Source organism: Ixodes scapularis, unplaced genomic scaffold (genome assembly GCF_016920785.2).
Source record: "Ixodes scapularis isolate PalLabHiFi unplaced genomic scaffold, ASM1692078v2 PGA_scaffold5__190_contigs__length_132052651, whole genome shotgun sequence".
NCBI lineage: Eukaryota > Metazoa > Arthropoda > Arachnida > Ixodida > Ixodidae > Ixodes > Ixodes scapularis.
The window spans coordinates 25,837,330-25,855,139 of NW_024609880.1; the positions used below are offsets into that span (position 1 = coordinate 25,837,330).

Genomic DNA, 17,810 nt, shown 5'->3' on the forward strand with positions numbered 1-17,810 from the left:
TCTACAATGCCCTGTTGCCCTGAATCAACCTTGACGAGGCAAGCAGTAAGACCCCATTTGACAACGGTTCGAAATTTGAAAGATAATTATGGTGGCATTTACCCAGGAACATGAACCCTGCGCTGATGAAATTGTAAAAAAAAAGTTTTTTCACTATTTTCTTTTTTTTTTCCGGGAAGGGGGGAGCGGCATTGGCACATAAAAATTCGGTGTTTATCGGATAAATCCAAATTGACCAGAATGTTACCGGCGGGTAATGTTCTGAGTTTTTCGAATTTATCCCAAAACACAGAACCCTACCAATAATGTAAGTTACCATGCCAGATATGTTTATCCTAATAAGCAGACCATGCTGCAGCTTGCATTAGTTAGGTTGTGTAATGAACTTGCCGAGTGTTCAGGAGCAGCTGGCCCTGATGTTGATGCCAAAGCGATCTTGTGCTCGGCAGTGGAGTCGGTGCTCTGAAAGGAATGCAACAGCTTTTTATTCGGGGTGTGCAAATATTGATAATCTCGAATTCGAATCGAATATCAAGGGAAAGCACCTCCGAGTATTATACTGATTATTGAATATGTGAGCAGTATGGAAAAATGAAAAAAAAACAAAAACGAACAAGCGAATAATTTTGTTTTTATTATATTTTGGCCCAGTGATGACCTTTTATATTAGGAAGTAAATAAAACGATCTGTCTAGGCAGCATGTAAAAAAAATCTTCTAAATAGTCATTGCAACTTGACCAGTGATTACCCACATAAAAGGAGTAAATAAAACAATAAAACAGTCCATCAGTCCATAACTAAACAGCATAACAAAGATGCAACTGAAAATATGGTCTCAGAAATAGACTGGTATGACCTTAGAGTATGAAGGATACAACTGATACTGTGGCCATAGATAGATGACATTTAAAAATATACCAGAATATGACTATACCCGTTTTCACCTCAAGAAAAAAGCAGGTTTTGCGCATTGTTCACATGCGGTGCAAAGTAGTTCTTATGACATTTGCTTGTCGGAGGAAACAGCAATGCTTTTGGTGTTTGGAAGGTGCGTGTCTTGATAAGATAACATAGATCTAATCTAAAATTCACTTACATGTATCTTAATTATCCACATAAAGAAGGAAATTAGTAATGCTCCGCAAGGAGTCTGACTTTTTTTACCACGGCTCTTGAGGTGAAACAAGTATAGATAATACATATCAGATGTAACTTACAATTGAGTCATGCAAATTGATTGGCAAAACAAAGTGAAAAAGAAACCGAAACTACTCTGGTCTCATGAGGCAGATTTTGTGAAGTTTTTTTTTTACGTTCAACGAAAACGGATACCTAGCTTTCAGCAAATAAACATATTCTTATATACTTCAGATTTTTCAGGGCATGTGCAGGGTACAGATAATTTGCTACTTGACCCAATATTCGCGGTTTGTCCGAATATTTGGCCGCGGCTGAATAATCGGGAACTTCTGAGCAGGCGATTCTCCAATCGAGTATGATTAGAATAAGGGATTTATTCAATTTAAATTTGAATACTCGCACACCCCTACTTTTTATAGCCACTAAAATAAGCTAGGATGCAAGATATGTTTATCATATTAAGACGATTATGCTGCTGCTCACATCAATTCAGGTATGTATTAAATGTACCGTGTGTTCAGAAGTAGCTGGCTCTGATGTGGAGGCCAAGGCGATGACGTGCTCAACTACTTGTGTGTAGCTGGTGCTCTGAAACAAATGCAACAATGTTTTATGCCCAATAATATAAGTTACCATGCCAGACATGTTTATCCTAATAAACAGACCATGCTGCAGCTTGCATTAATTAGGTTGTGCAATAAACCTACCGAGTGTTCAGGAGCAGCTAGCGCTGATGTTGATGCCAGAGCGATCATGTGTTCGGCAGTAGAGTCGCTGCTCTGAAAGGAGTGCAACAGCTTTTCACACTCAATGCCACAAAATAGTGCTGGACGTCGAATTTTAGGCATGCGAAGTTCGAGCTCTGAAACTAAAGAGAAATCGTGTCCTGCATAACCCCTGTGGCACTGGAGGCAATACATGTGTGCTCTCAGGGGCAGATTTAGAGGGGGGGTCCGGATGTCCTGACCCCCCTCTTGATTTCTGTGTGTGTAAAATTTAGGGCGTAAAACGAAGGAGAGGGGAAGGGGGTTCCTAAACATATGGTACGCTGACCAACACCTGACCTCCCCCCTCAGGAAATTCCTGCATCCGCCCCTGTGTGTTCTAAGGATCAACTCACAATTCCACATCCAGCTCCAGAAGACAGTTTCTTCCTCTGCAACGAAAATTATAATAGTATGTTTGTTCAGATCACAGACGAAAGCCAAGAACCAGTATTCAATCATGTCAGCGCTTACCTTTGTGGTCAGTGGTTCGCAACTGGCATCACGCACCAAACGGCGCCTCCCAACGACAACCTGTCAGAGAGCATTAGCGTTTTGGGCGTACTGTGTGTATCAGAACTGAGACACTAGTGTGATTAGGGTCACACTTACCTTACGCGCATACCCGAGAGAGAGCTGCGGGACGATATTTTCGTCCGTCTTCTCTCCAGCCACGAAATGGGCCGAACATACCTGGAATCGGGCATGAATGTTACGCAACAGGTAACGACAGCGATAAAGTTACGTTCCACGATAAAGAGATGTTCTACTGACCCGAGTATGTTCTGTGGGCGTGAAATCCTTGCGGTTCAGCGCGGAGAGCCACCTTCCTTTCAATACCGGATCCTTGGGGAAGCGGTGGAACTTCACCACCCCGCAATTACATGACATTTGTTGGTGGACAGCGCACAACTCCTGTCTTTGATTTTTTCTCTTTCGATGATTGTTTGAACATCCGAAAACAGCGCAGTGTACTCCCGACGACCTAGTTGGGTTATCCATCGTGCAGTCTACACGAAGTGCCTTGAAAAGAGCACAAGCGGGAAGAGCGCAGAACCGGCAGAACGCGAAAACAGAGACACAAAACCACCAGACAAAAGAACGACGAAAAAGACCTCGACAACCTCTGAGCAACGCCACAGAGCAGGAACCTTGACTCTCGTTTGAGACGATGCTCGGTGGATGGATAAATAGTAGCTGTACCGTTGTACTCTTTTTAACAGGCGGTAGCTTGCGCCACCTCTCTCTAAGGATAATCGTGAGAGTGGAGCGATCGTCCTAGTTTGAGAGTAGGCCTCCATTCGGCGCGCCCATCGCGCGGTTCGAGGCTAAGTCGGTACTGAATCTCGAATTCTCGAATAATCTCGAATTCGAATCGAATATCAAGGGAAAGCACCTCCGAGTATTATACTGATTATTGAATATGTGAGCAGTATGGAAAAATGAAAAAAAAAAAACGAACAAGCGAATAATTTTGTTTTTATTATTTTTTGGCCCAGTGATGACCTTTTATATTAGGAAGTAAATAAAACGATCTGTCTAGGCAGCATGTAAAAAAAAATCTTCTAAATAGTCATTGCAACTTGACCAGTGATTACCCACATAAAAGGAGTAAATAAAACAATAAAACAGTCCATCAGTCCATAACTAAACAGCATAACAAAGATGCAACTGAAAATATGGTCTCAGAAATAGACTGGTATGACCTTAGAGTATGAAGGATACAACTGATACTGTGGCCATAGATAGATGACATTTAAAAATATACCAGAATATGACTATACCCGTTTTCACCTCAAGAAAAAAGCAGGTTTTGCGCATTGTTCACATGCGGTGCAAAGTAGTTCTTATGACATTTGCTTGTCGGAGGAAACAGCAATGCTTTTGGTGTTTGGAAGGTGCGTGTCTTGATAAGATAACATAGATCTAATCTAAAATTCACTTACATGTATCTTAATTATCCACATAAAGAAGGAAATTAGTAATGCTCCGCAAGGAGTCTGACTTTTCTTACCACGGCTCTTGAGGTGAAACAAGTATAGATAATACATATCAGATGTAACTTACAATTGAGTCATGCAAATTGATTGGCAAAACAAAGTGAAAAAGAAACCGAAACTACTCTGGTCTCATGAGGCAGATTTTGTGAAGTTTTTTTTTACGTTCAACGAAAACGGATACCTAGCTTTCAGCAAATAAACATATTCTTATATACTTCAGATTTTTCAGGGCATGTGCAGGGTACAGATAATTTGCTACTTGACCCAATATTCGCGGTTTGTCCGAATATTTGGCCGCGGCTGAATAATCGGGAACTTCTGAGCAGGCGATTCTCCAATCGAGTATGATTAGAATAAGGGATTTATTCAATTTAAATTTGAATACTCGCACACCCCTACTTTTTATAGCCACTAAAATAAGCTAGGATGCAAGATATGTTTATCATATTAAGACGATTATGCTGCTGATCACATCAATTCAGGTATGTATTAAATGTACCGTGTGTTCAGAAGTAGCTGGCTCTGATGTGGAGGCCAAGGCGATGACGTGCTCAACTACTTGTGTGTAGCTGGTGCTCTGAAACAAATGCAACAATGTTTTATGCCCAATAATATAAGTTACCATGCCAGACATGTTTATCCTAATAAACAGACCATGCTGCAGCCTGCATTAATTAGGTTGTGCAATAAACCTACCGAGTGTTCAGGAGCAGCTAGCGCTGATGTTGATGCCAGAGCGATCATGTGTTCGGCAGTAGAGTCGCTGCTCTGAAAGGAGTGCAACAGCTTTTCACACTCAATGCCACAAAATAGTGCTGGACGTCGAATTTTAGGCATGCGAAGTTCGAGCTCTGAAACTAAAGAGAAATCGTGTCCTGCATAACCCCTGTGGCACTGGAGGCAATACATGTGTGCTCTCAGGGGCAGATTTAGAGGGGGGGTCCGGATGTCCTGACCCCCCTCTTGATTTCTGTGTGTGTAAAATTTAGGGCGTAAAACGAAGGAGAGGGGGAGGGGGTTCCTAAACATATGGTACGCTGACCAACACCTGACCTCCCCCCTCAGGAAATTCCTGCATCCGCCCCTGTGTGTTCTAAGGATCAACTCACAATTCCACATCCAGCTCCAGAAGACAGTTTCTTCCTCTGCAACGAAAATTATAATAGTATGTTTGTTCAGATCACAGACGAAAGCCAAGAACCAGTATTCAATCATGTCAGCGCTTACCTTTGTGGTCAGTGGTTCGCAACTGGCATCACGCACCAAACGGCGCCTCCCAACGACAACCTGTCAGAGAGCATTAGCGTTTTGGGCGTACTGTGTGTATCAGAACTGAGACACTAGTGTGATTAGGGTCACACTTACCTTACGCGCATACCCGAGAGAGAGCTGCGGGACGATATTTTCGTCCGTCTTCTCTCCAGCCACGAAATGGGCCGAACATACCTGGAATCGGGCATGAATGTTACGCAACAGGTAACGACAGCGATAAAGTTACGTTCCACGATAAAGAGATGTTCTACTGACCCGAGTATGTTCTGTGGGCGTGAAATCCTTGCGGTTCAGCGCGGAGAGCCACCTTCCTTTCAATACCGGATCCTTGGGGAAGCGGTGGAACTTCACCACCCCGCAATTACATGACGTTTGTTGGTGGACAGCGCACAACTCCTGTCTTTGATTTTTTCTCTTTCGATGATTGTTTGAACATCCGAAAACAGCGCAGTGTACTCCCGACGACCTAGTTGGGTTATCCATCGTGCAGTCTACACGAAGTGCCTTGAAAAGAGCACAAGCGGGAAGAGCGCAGAACCGGCAGAACGCGAAAACAGAGACACAAAACCACCAGACAAAAGAACGACGAAAAAGACCTCGACAACCTCTGAGCAACGCCACAGAGCAGGAACCTTGACTCTCGTTTGAGACGATGCTCGGTGGATGGATATATAGTAGCTGTACCGTTGTACTCTTTGTAACAGGCGGTAGCTTGCGCCACCTCTCTCTAAGGATAATCGTGAGAGTGGAGCGATCGTCCTAGTTTGAGAGTAGGCCTCCATTCGGCGCGCCCATCGCGCGGTTCGAGGCTAAGTCGGTACTGATGATGATTGCGCTTGCAAACGTGTATAGGTGTTGCAATTACAAAGCAATACATTAAAAATCCCCTTCGTCCACTTTTAGGCAATTGCATCCATATACCGATGCTACAACGGTCAACAACAGGGAGAAATCTGGCATTTTGAGAGCACCACCTTTCAGAGACATCTGAGTCTGTTTAATTATCTGTTTCCTCGGACCTTTCGCGTTAAAATCACAGAACACATATAGCATCGTGGGTGTAAGTTTGTGGTTTTGCTGTGGTTTATTGTAATTTGATAAATTATCAGGATTTTGTATGTTCTTAAAGCCTTAAACAGACTGTTTGTCCTTCTAATGCTGCTGTTGTTTTCGATATAAAATTCATAAAAAGCAAGCTGGATTAAAAAATAAATACGCGGCGAGTTTTTTGTAATTATTTTAAAACCACTTGAAATGAGTAGCATTTATATATCACATGGAACATCATGGTATCACCTGCCGTCACGACGCCATAATGTCACATTGCCAGGTGAGGTGATAGTGCCACTTGACGTTACAGTGTACCGTGACAAACACCACCCTGATGACGTCCGTGAACACAGTGATGTCATCACGGTTTTCAACGAATGAACTTAAAATGAAATTTTAAAAATCCGGATGACGATAACGCGAGCACCGTGATCTTCCCTGGATGACTTCACCATCGAAGCTACATGCCGCCGCCATTTAAGCGCTGAAGGCAGGCCCTATTGATGAAATTCATTTAAAATTTCACGAGCACGATGCCATTGTTTTGCACAATAGTCACCCAAAAGTTAGGTAGAGTATTTTGCCGAAATGAGAGGCACCAATTGTGCTTGGCTGTTTTCAAGATGTGTGTTAATCGTTGCGGTTAAAAATAATCGCGATGTAGCCGATAAAACTTCTGGAAAACCACCTTTTTGGTTTCTACTAAAACATGCGAGTCCTTAATGCTCACACAAACGGCCTTCAGCTCAAACATCGTTACCGAATACCGCCCAATCCTTACCAGCAACGGGTTCTTCTCGATTCACGGTATATATTCATTACGTGAGATCTTGCGCACTCTTACGCAACTTGTTCAGTTGTTTGTTTTAATGCGAAAACATCAACTGTCACATGGTGCGAGCCGATGTCATCAGCTTTGAAGCCGCTCCAAATGTCACATTAAATCCTTTCTCCAAGTGAAGCCAGCTCCTAGCTATGAAACCACGCGAAAAGCCTAGCCAAGCGGCCTCTAGTTTCCCCGATCCCAAAGGGCGGATTAAAGGTGATGGATTCCGGCTTCGACCCCATTGGCTGGCGCGCGTCGACGAGGCTCCCATTGACCGCTGCGCGTTAGTTTCAACGACCGCCACCCCATGGCGCTGCCTGTCTGTCAGCGCGCGGCTAACACGAAACGTCTAAGGTCAGAGTGGCGAGAAGAGGGCGCGCTCCGCCATCGACGCAAATACGCTGCAGACGAATAAGGGAGCGGAAGAATGACGTGCATGAATTCACAACTCATAAAATGTGCTTAGTTCTACCTCGAGAGATTTTTAATCTCCACTTACTCTAAAGGGTATTTATTTTTTCACGTTAGAAGTTTTACATTGAGCACACTGTAATTGTTTGTCAGCACAGGCGATAGAAATGTTTTCATTGGAATCCTTCTGGTTGTTTGTCATCCCCAATATAATTCTTTCATATATAAACAGAACGAGACATCCGGCTCAAGTGTGTGATATTTTTATAATATATTTTTTATTTCCAGGTTCATCATTATATTAAAACAAATCTCAACAAGCAAATTTTCTCGTATTATGTTTTATTTCTGCAATTTTGTTTAAAGGAAACCTATTTTGCTCTCTGTTAAGTACTATCCAGGCCTTACGGATTTGAATTTTGAGGATCCCAGTGTCTCTGTTCAGATCTCGTGTGCCTCAAACCGAAGATCCGTCACGCCTATCTGAAAGCTTTCACGGTTGAGACATTCGCAGTACACCGTAGAACTCCATTCAGAGCAGTGGAAAACACGAAAGTGTTGAAAAAGGAAATCTTCAAGTTCGGCTCAAAACTGAATTTCTCCTTGCGCTCCAGCCTCTTTTACCTTCTCTTTTTTATCCTGTCATCCTTTCTTTTCATCTTTTGAATAGACACATTTTTCCTGTACAAAGAAGACTTCCGTTTGATCCCTATGTTTTATGCATTTCTATGTCTACTTCGTCGTGGATGCCTTGCGAAGACCAAGACAGACACTGGAAAATATTCACAAAAATATATTTGCCGCAACTACCGAATTGAAAAGAGGCTCAGAGGCTTAGGGTTTTATGTAACATGAACATTCTGGGGCCTTTTTGGGACTACATCTTAAAGAAAGCCGTACACGCGTCAAGGGACACAAGAAATGGGCGAGTAAAAAAATTGTAAAAAACTAGAGAAAATACGAATCATTCTAATAGAAGCCTCGGGTTTCTCCTTAGATGCAGCTGAACATAAGATGTGCCCGCCCAGCTTTGAATGACTTCTCTACTCCCGCGGTCAAAGCGTACTATCCGCCAAAAGATCAGGACTTAATATTTGTTTTAAGTTTCCCACAGGAAAGAGAGACGCATTCAACCAGCGGTTGAAAGCGTCTCTTTCGTTTTCCCCAGATTTGTAAGCTTGGTTTGTTGAGCTGGTGTCCCCTAAATATGTTTTAAGTTTTTGGGCTTGCCGATATGTTTACCCGAAAGAGTTATTTTAAGCACTCCCTAAAGCGGTTCTTCGTGAAAAACCTCTAATGGACCATTTAATGTCATTTGTTTATGTGAAAGTGTTCTTCATCACTCATTTGCTTTTCTAGTTCGCCAGGGAGCGATAGTGCTCGAGGCGAAACCGTCCTGCACGAGCTGAAAGAGTTCTTGAGGCGTCGTAGGAGCTGCGAGCTGGTGGGACCATTCAGAAAGCGCCAAAAGAGCAACCATCATGGTGTTTGTCGTGTTTCTGTACGTGTTCTACAATCGCTGAAGCATTCATAAACCGAAAAGGCCTACCGACCTACGCTTTGGACTCTGCTTGATCGGTCCCGTACCCTCGTACAGCCTGCCTCCTCTGAACTAATCCTGAAACCAAATATGTTCGAAGACGCGCTATTGGCACTGCGTTCGGTGTTAATCTGTGTTATCTAAATATTACGAGAACATTTTTATGTGAAACTAGGCTGCACTCGCCTAGTTCAGGCTCTCCCTTCGCTCGAACTGGCGAAGTGGATTTGAAGAGAGAGAAAAAAAACCGTCTTATTCTTGGTGTCACTTTAAATCCGACCCCCAGCCGACCCTACAGTACTAGGTAGCCAATCGACGCGCCCCCAAAATGCATCGTCACGACGTTCGTTGCCTTTGTGTGCCTACAATCACCGCACAAAACCATCTCAGCACAATAAGAAATAAATACGGCAGTACATTTAAGACTGCATAGGTGTCGCAATGCAAAAGCATTCATACACGCACCGTATTGCTACAAGCATGGCGCCCCGCTGCCCGCGGCGCGGAGTACAGCAGGCAGCGAGTTCCGCTTTTCTTCGCGGCGCAAAAAGGTTGAAGGCAGAGCGCCGAGTCATAGCCTCCCCTATACTCACAAAGCCTGGCGGTTCGAAAACGGAGCCATAGGGTGCCGGTCGCAGAATCGGAGCGTGAGGTTATAGTAGCACAGAGAATCAGAGGGCCATTTCTTGGGGAACCTGGGCGGCAGCGCACAGCTTTTGCAGCGGCGAGGACCAGAAACCAGACTTGTACGTAACTTAAACACTCTACTGAAGTCACCGTATTTTACACTCTTGTGAGTAACTTGGTATCTTGCAAATACATTCGAACGTCAGTAATTAGTACTGTAACTTCAAGTGACTTGTACTCACTTTAAAGTTACTTTTAAGTTACTTTCTATTTTTATTTTCTTCAAAGGCGGGAAGCTTGGGAAATATCGAGCTCCACTTATTTTGGCTAGGCGCACTGTCATTGCAGACACATTTCGTGCCAGCTCTTCCTTCGGCACAATGTCGCGGTGCCTTTGAGCGCGTACGTTGAACGGCTATTCAGCATCGGCGGACATGTATTTAAAAAGAAAATAAATAAAAATAAAACAGGGGCAGGCTATCGGACACAAATTTCGAAAAGCAGCTGTTCCTGCGAGGGAACAAAGCTTTTAGGTAATGGTGTTTTGATTTTCATTTTCGCAAGTAAATAAAGGTTGATTGAATGACGTTTTAATTTTTCTTTCATTCGTAGTTACTAAGGACCTCATAGAAACCTTAGTGGCAGCCAAAGTCTAGATAACAAATTTTCTGGAGATTCCATAGTAGCTGGGAGGAAGAATTTTTTCTGACTTCGGTTGTGCTTGACTATGAATTGCAGACCAAATTGTAACTTGAGAGTTTCTTGAAATTAACAAGTTACTTTTTGGAGTATTTTGTACTTTACTGAATTACTTTACAAATTTCAGCATTTAGTACTCTACTCAGTTACTATTTTTTTGTGGTACTCAGTAACTTTACTTATATACTTTTAGTGAGTATCTTGTACAAGCCTGCCCGATACACTCTTCTTCGCTCGGAAGAAGTGTGTTTCGGCGTTTCGCCGCCGCGGGGCGCCAGTCACGTGGCTCTCCCACGTGACTGGCGTCACGTGGGAGAGTCGAGAGACTGAGTTGCGGTGAGCGGACGTGTTTCCTGGTTCTCCTCGAGCATCCGAAGCTAAGTGCCAGTTTTTCTTCTTTTCTCTCTCTTTTTTTGAGAGTTGATTGGAAGTGACTATGCGGTAGCAGTATTAGGTTTGAACAGCAGCAGTTAACGTTAGTTTCGCAAAGTAGGCTCTGTTTGAATTTTTGGCGGGAAGGGACGGTTTGTTCCCGGTCTAGACATGGGTCTAGATTTGGGTCGGCATGACAAGGGTGGGGACGAGTTGGTGCAGTGCGAGGGGTGTGGGAGGTGGTGTTACCTGGAGGAGACGGGTTTCGGGAGCCTGGAGGTGGCGGCGGAGGTGAGTTTCGAGTGTCGACTTTGTGTGAAGCTTCAGCAGGTAACTGGGGAATGGGAGGGTAGAGTTCGGGAGATTGAGGCCCAGCTTAAGGCAGAAGGAGAGAAGCGGGTGGGTCTCGAGGCCCAGGTAGAGGAGCTGACTAGGCAGCTTAATCATGAGAGGGAGCAGCGGGTCGGCCTCGAGAAGCAGGCGGAAGAGCTGGGGGAAGTATGGAAGGCGGGTTTAGAGGAGCGTAAGAGGGAGTGTGACAGTAGGGTAGAGCGCCTGGAAGGGGTAATTCGAGCGAGTGAGAGTAGCGAGGGAAGAAAGGAGGAAGTGTCAGTTCTAGCGGGACGAACCACCAGTCTGCAGATTGGGGTCCCTGGTGGTCGGGAGTCCGGCCTGTTGGCAGGCGGGCTCGACGACGCTGGAGAGCTGATTGAACCTCAGCTCAATGGCGCCTTCGAGCAGCAGGCGTCGGGCAGTCAGGTGACAGGAGATAAGTCGCAGGACAAAGGCGCGCAGGCACCAGGGGGATCTAGGGTACTGGTAGTGGGGAGCTCTAACGTAGCACGGGTTAGGAGGGGTGTACATAACAGGGTGAAGGGAGACCAGAGGGTAACCGTAGAGGTCCAGCCAGGGAAGTGTATGGTGGATGCTATGACCGCAGCACGTGAGGGGGTGTGGGATAACCGGGAGGGAAGGAACCTAGTAATAGTTCATGCGGGGCTTAATGATGTGCTGAAGGGTAGGAGCCAGAACCTCGGAAAGCAGCTAAACGTGGGAATACGTAAGCTGAGGGACGTGTCTGAGAATGTGCATGTGGTTGTGTGCACCATTCCAGAAGTTCGGGGGCAGTCCGGGTTAACGGAGAGGAGGGTTGTCGAAGCCAACGGAGTAATTAAGGGTATGAGTCGACAGCTTCGGTACGACGTAATGGAAGTAAACAGAGAAGTGTACGAGGCTGGCTCCCGCCCTTTTGCAGATGGCATTCACTAAAGTGAGGCCACGGGTTACAGGGTGGGGGATAGGATGGGCCGCACGGTGACTGCTTTTTTGGGGGGACCGAGGGCCCTGGGGGCACAGAAGTAACTGAAAACCCAACAAAGTCAGGAGAGGCACCCAGGGTTAAAAAGAGGAGAAAACGTAAGAACAGGTATAAAAAATCAGCACAATCAGACATTGGATATATTAACATGCAGGGTGGTAGAAATAGGTTAAAATGGGAAGAGGTAGAGGAGCAACTAAGAAAGGAGGATTTAATGGTGTATGGGTTTGTGGAAACACATCTCAGAGACATGGAGCAGCCACCTTGCAACCCTGACTATGTGTGGGAAGAATGCAACAGAATGGAGGGAACGAGGAAGGGAGGTGGAATTGGAGCATTCATTAAGAAGAATATGAACTTTCAAAGGATCAGAAAGGAGTGCGCCGAACATTTGTGGCTGAAAGGAAAAGTCGCTGGGGAATCAACAGTCCTTGGAGTGGTTTACTTATGGACAGGGACAGGTGCTAAAGAGGAAAACAGAAAAATGATTGATTGCATATCAAGAGACATTAGTGAACTAGGGGAAGGCTCCGAAATAATTATTATGGGAGACATGAATGCCCATATTGAGGGTCTGGATGGGTATACGGACTCAACTGGAAGCATATTACTAGAACTGGTGGAAAAACATGACTTAGTTTTATGTAATACCAGTCAGAAGTGTGACGGGCACATAACTTGGGAAACTGGCAATCTGCATTCAACTATAGATTACGTACTCATGTCACACAAAATATATGGTAAGTTACAAGTAATGAAAATAGATGAAGAAGGTTCCAAAAGTCTTGGTAGTGATCACAAACGTATTAAGCTGAATTTTGCCAGAGAAGTAAATGCTGAAACTAGACAACATAATTCAAAGCAAACTTTCTGCAGCGACAAAGAGTTGGAAATAGTTGTTGAAAGAATAGAGGCAGCAGTTTCAGGGCAACGGCATACAGATTGGACCTATGAGAGCCTAACTAGGCTTTTTTCTCTAGAACTAGACAAAGTTAAGAGTAAACGAAAGGGGAAGCAAGGACATAGACCAAAAAGTTGGTGGGACAAAGAAGTGAAGCAAGCGATACAAAAACGTCAGGAAGCCTCTAGAGAACACAGGTATTCCAAGCGTAGTGGGGAGTCCGAAACGGAAGTAAAAAGAAAATGGGACAATTTTGTAACATGTCGCCGAGAGGCATCCAGTTTGATCAATGCGAAAATTCAGAGAAAGGGTGAGGAATGGATGAGTAATGTAAGTAAGAAAGATAGAAATGCTGCCAAGAAGTTTTGGGAGCACTTGAACTCACTCGGTGAAACAACGCAAGCTAGACAGAGGTTTATACTCTCGCATCAGGGAGATCAATTAGAGGGAGATGATGCGATACAGTATATAGGAGCATTGATGGAGGAGAAATTTCGGGAACGGGTACATGTGGAAGATAGGAGAACCGAAGGAAGTAGCAGTCCAGTTTGTGACATCGCGGATTTTGGACACAGAGAATGGGAAAAGGCGGAACGAAGAGTCCCTAGTGGCACGTCGACAGGCACAGATGGTATCCCTATCAAGCTGGTGAAGAATTTGGGCCCTAAATCTAAGGCAAAACTAAGGGAGGTAGTGAGTACCATGATAACAAAAGGAAATATTCCAGATGAATGGAGGCTTAGTAGGATGAGTATGAAATATAAGGGAAAGGGAGATAAGTCTGATATTAGGAATTATCGTCCTATAACCGTGACACCGGTTATTTACAGGTTGGTAATGCAGATTATAAAGAACAGACTGGAGGAATGGGTAGATTGCGAGGGCAAACTGGGCGAGTTACAGAACGGGTTTCGAAAACAAAGAAGGTTGGAGGACAACTTATTTTCTTTAACACAGTGTATAGAAATAGCGCAAAAAGAAAACAGACAGCTCTGGCTGGCATTTCTGGATATCAAGGGTGCCTATGACAATGTGAACCAAAGAAACCTGTGGGACATAATGGAGAACTTAAACCTAGATGAAGGACTAACAGCACTATTAAGGAACATTTACAAAGATAACAAGGTGATTATAACATGGGAAGGAAAGGCGACAGGGAAAATAGAGATAAGACGAGGCCTTAGGCAGGGGTGCCCGTTATCGCCTTTGCTGTTTATGTTGTATCTGAGAGGATTGGAGGATAGACTAGAGAAGAGTGGGCTTGGGTTCAACCTTTCTTACAGTAAGCTAGGCCAAAAAATTCAGCAATCCTTACCGGGATTGATGTATGCGGACGATATTGTACTAATGGCTAACAACAGGACAGAGTTGCAGGAATTAATGAGCATCTGTGGTAGGGAAGGAGAGGAATTAGGTTTAGAATTCAGTAGCGAAAAATCGGCAGTCATGATTTTTAACGAGGATGAAGTTGAGAGGCTGAAGATACAGAATATTACAGTTGAGAGAGCTAGTAAATACAAGTATCTAGGAGTATGGATATGTGATGGTGCAGAATATCTCAGAGACCATGAAAAGTATATAATAGGTAAGGGCAACAGAAATGCAGCTGTAATGAAAAATAGAGCACTTTGGAATTACAACAGGTATGAGGTGGTGAGAGAGATTTGGAAAGGGGTCATGGTGCCTGGCTTGACTTTTGGAAACGCAGTGCTATGCATGAAATCCGAAGTGCATGCGAAACTAGAAATAAAACAGCGCGGAGTAGGTAGACTGGCTTTGGGGGCGCATTGCAAAACGCCAAACCAGGGAGTACAAGGAGACATGGGATGGGCATCATTTGAGAGCAGGGAAGCGGTGAGCAAGGTAGAATTTGAGGATAGGTTGAGGCTAATAGATGGGGAGCAATGGGCACGAAAGGTTTTCAGCTATTTATACATGAGGAGTGTAGACACAAAGTGGAGACAGCGCACTAGGAAATTAAGAGGAAGGTTTTCGGGCTATAGCGAAGATACGGAAGAGCAAGTCTCAGTTAAGAAGAAAGTTAAGGCCACAGAAAGAGATCGGTGGCTAGAGGGAATGCAGACAAAGACTGCTCTGGAAAGCTATAGATTAAACAAAAGAGTTATTGCCAAAGAAAGCATTTATGACAATTCTAGGGGAAGCTCATTGCTGTTTGAGGCAAGAACGGGTGTTCTGCGAACCAGAACATACAGAGTGAAGTACCAGGAAATTGATACAGTGTGCACTGCTTGTGGAGAGGAGGACGAGACGGCTGAGCACTTGATACTCTACTGTAAAGGGCTTCACCCTATGCCTACCGAAGACAAGATAGATTTAATAAAGTCATTGGGTTTTAGAGACAGCGAAGGGAGAGTGGATTTCAAGACTGTAGAGATCACCAAGCAAAGATTAAGTGAATGGTGGCAGAAATCGAGAGAAAACTAGGTATTTTCTTAATCACTGATGGCAAGGGGGTTTCATAGCCTCACTTTCTTTGCACTGCGGAGTGAATATAGATTTCACATTTAAATATTCTAAGCTTAAATGGTAAAACAAAATGGCTAGGTGGCGTAAGCTACCGCCCGATCCAAAGGGCTCAGCCGTATTCATCCATCCATCATCCATCCATCCATCCATCCCCTTATCTCCTGTCTGCCCTTCCACCTTTCTGATTTCGGCGGCCACTCCTCGTGGCGATCCACCAGGCTTTGTCGGTATATAGGAGGCTATGGTAGAACGCGTGAGGAGCCCCCTCTCCGGGCCTCTGGACAAAGCCACGCATAACCCAAGAGAGGGGAGAGCGGGTTTGAACGTGGCCAAAGGGGGGGGGGGGGGGGGGGAGAGAGGGGCTGCCGAGCGCGCGCGCCCTCCCCGTTGTTGCTCTTGAGTTGCTCGTACACCGGCACCCTCTTTTTTTTATGCGAAATAGTTGCTTATTTTTCGCGGTCACAGCCTGCGCCGCCGGTGCTCCATGTGACAGTTAATGCTTTCGCATTAATAAGCAAACATCAGAGGAACCCGGCACATTTGCAAAGCGTGATTGATTTGGTCGGGGATAGGAAACGCGCAAAGGTAATGAGCGCCATGACCAGGCACTTTTGTCGCAACTTGTTGGGCTCCAACGTAACTCCTGCTGTGGTCAGATCTAAAGCCGAACGGAAAATGAAAAAGCTGATAGCTCAAAACATCTTACGCAAGAAGTTTGTTCGATTACTGGCACACTCAACTACGCCATCAGCGCCACGGGCTGGTTATAAGGGAAACGCAGGTCACGGGATCGCTATTTCTTCTATATTGTGCAGACCGTTTCTGCCACGGACTAAATAAAATAATCTTCAGAAATCTATAAAGCCGTTCCCAAAGAATGAGTATTCAAGCCACAAATATTCATTAGTAAAAATTCACTTCCGCTTTTCGTAGTTTAGCTTTAAGCCGTACAACCGTCATCAATTACTTTTTTTTTTAAATTTGTTATGGTTCGAATAGACGAACACCAGGTGAAATTACCCATATAAATATTTTTATAACATCTTTTTTCATTTTTTTTTAAATTTTGAATCTTCAATGTTTTCGCCCATATTCATGGCTGATTTATACATTTCGTAAGCTTGACCTTGTTTGTTTTTATCAAACCGCAGAATTCAGAAATACTCGATGAATCTGTATCTTATACATTTGCGTTTTTTTCTTGAATCCTAAGCCTCGCGGGCAAACAGATTAAGCAAAACCTACAATAGGCAACGAGTCTCCGGTGTTTCTGTGGTGCTGTTTTTATATTTCCTCGAATTATACTTTGCGTTTATGATGAGCGATTTATTTAATTAATAATAAAAAGAATCAACCCAGAATACGAAGTCTTTCTATGATGAAAGAAGCGTTATCTTAAGATATATTGCAGATTCGAACACGGAAGGCCTGGTGTCACATAGCTCGACGCATAGGAATTTCGTACACAAGTTCCAGTATATTAAGTTTTTGAGGTGAACACGACCCATGTTTCAAGGACGCTGACAATAAGACGTTATCTAACACTTGTCACAAATATTATGTACCATTTAGACGTTTTCCATCGATTGAATTTTACCGATAATGTTAATACCTTCCCCAGATGTGACATTTATTATAAAATCCACATTTATGAGCCTATTATACTTCGAGCGTATTTGTTTTATTAATTGGTGAAATACAATTTTAGTAATGTACACTCATGGCATCGAAAATACAGGACGCCCCCTTCAGAACATCGGGGTTGACTCACTTGAAATATGGTTTCAGCGACGCATAACCTCCACATGTCCGTCTTAGGAAACAGCAAGTAAAATCGCGCTAATATTTTGCCTAAGTTATAATACGCCTGAACAAAGCCAAAGAGGTCCATACATGTCATTCAGCATATCTGGTAAAGGCATAGGCAATATTAATTTTTCGAGAGTTTATATATCACTCTGTGAGTGACACGCGCCCGAGCAAGTGTCTGTAAATATCGCTTTCTTTGCGCCAGCGCGTGTCTTTCCCCGAAGGCATTTTTACAGAGAAAACACGTCCGTCGAGATTCGGAAAACTTTCCTTCACCTCAATTTGTCTTAGATACAGTGGTTATCAAACTTACGGGCATACAAACTCTGGTATTTAATGGGAACGGCCTTGCAATGTATCGCTCCATGCAAACGCCCGAGATAAACAGGCCGCTCGTTCAATGTCAAACCCGCAGCTGGATTTGTAGCTACGCAAAAAGTTTACTAGTCAGCCAGTCTACTTGTCTGCCGCGATATCGTCACCTCCCGGCACAGAAGTGCGTGTGTGACCACTGAATGTTCCAGTTATTGAATGGCACACTCAGTAGGTGTTTTATGATTTTACCGAAAAAGCCATTCAATAACTGACGACCT

The 17,810-nt window shown here is 44.1% G+C and overlaps 1 protein-coding gene across 1 annotated transcript; it reads right to left on the reverse strand.

Moving 5' to 3' along the window:
- Nucleotides 1-4,383: 4,383 nt before the first annotated feature.
- Nucleotides 4,384-5,736, reverse strand: LOC120841720. Its single transcript, XM_040212682.1, has 6 exons — nt 5,433-5,736; nt 5,271-5,351; nt 5,133-5,192; nt 5,015-5,050; nt 4,602-4,673; nt 4,384-4,482 (listed from the first exon to the last, which is right to left on the reverse strand). The coding sequence occupies exons 1-6, from the start codon at nt 5,658-5,660 to the stop codon at nt 4,384-4,386; spliced, it is 576 nt and encodes a 191-aa protein (XP_040068616.1). The 5' UTR covers nt 5,661-5,736.
- Nucleotides 5,737-17,810: the final 12,074 nt, after the last annotated feature.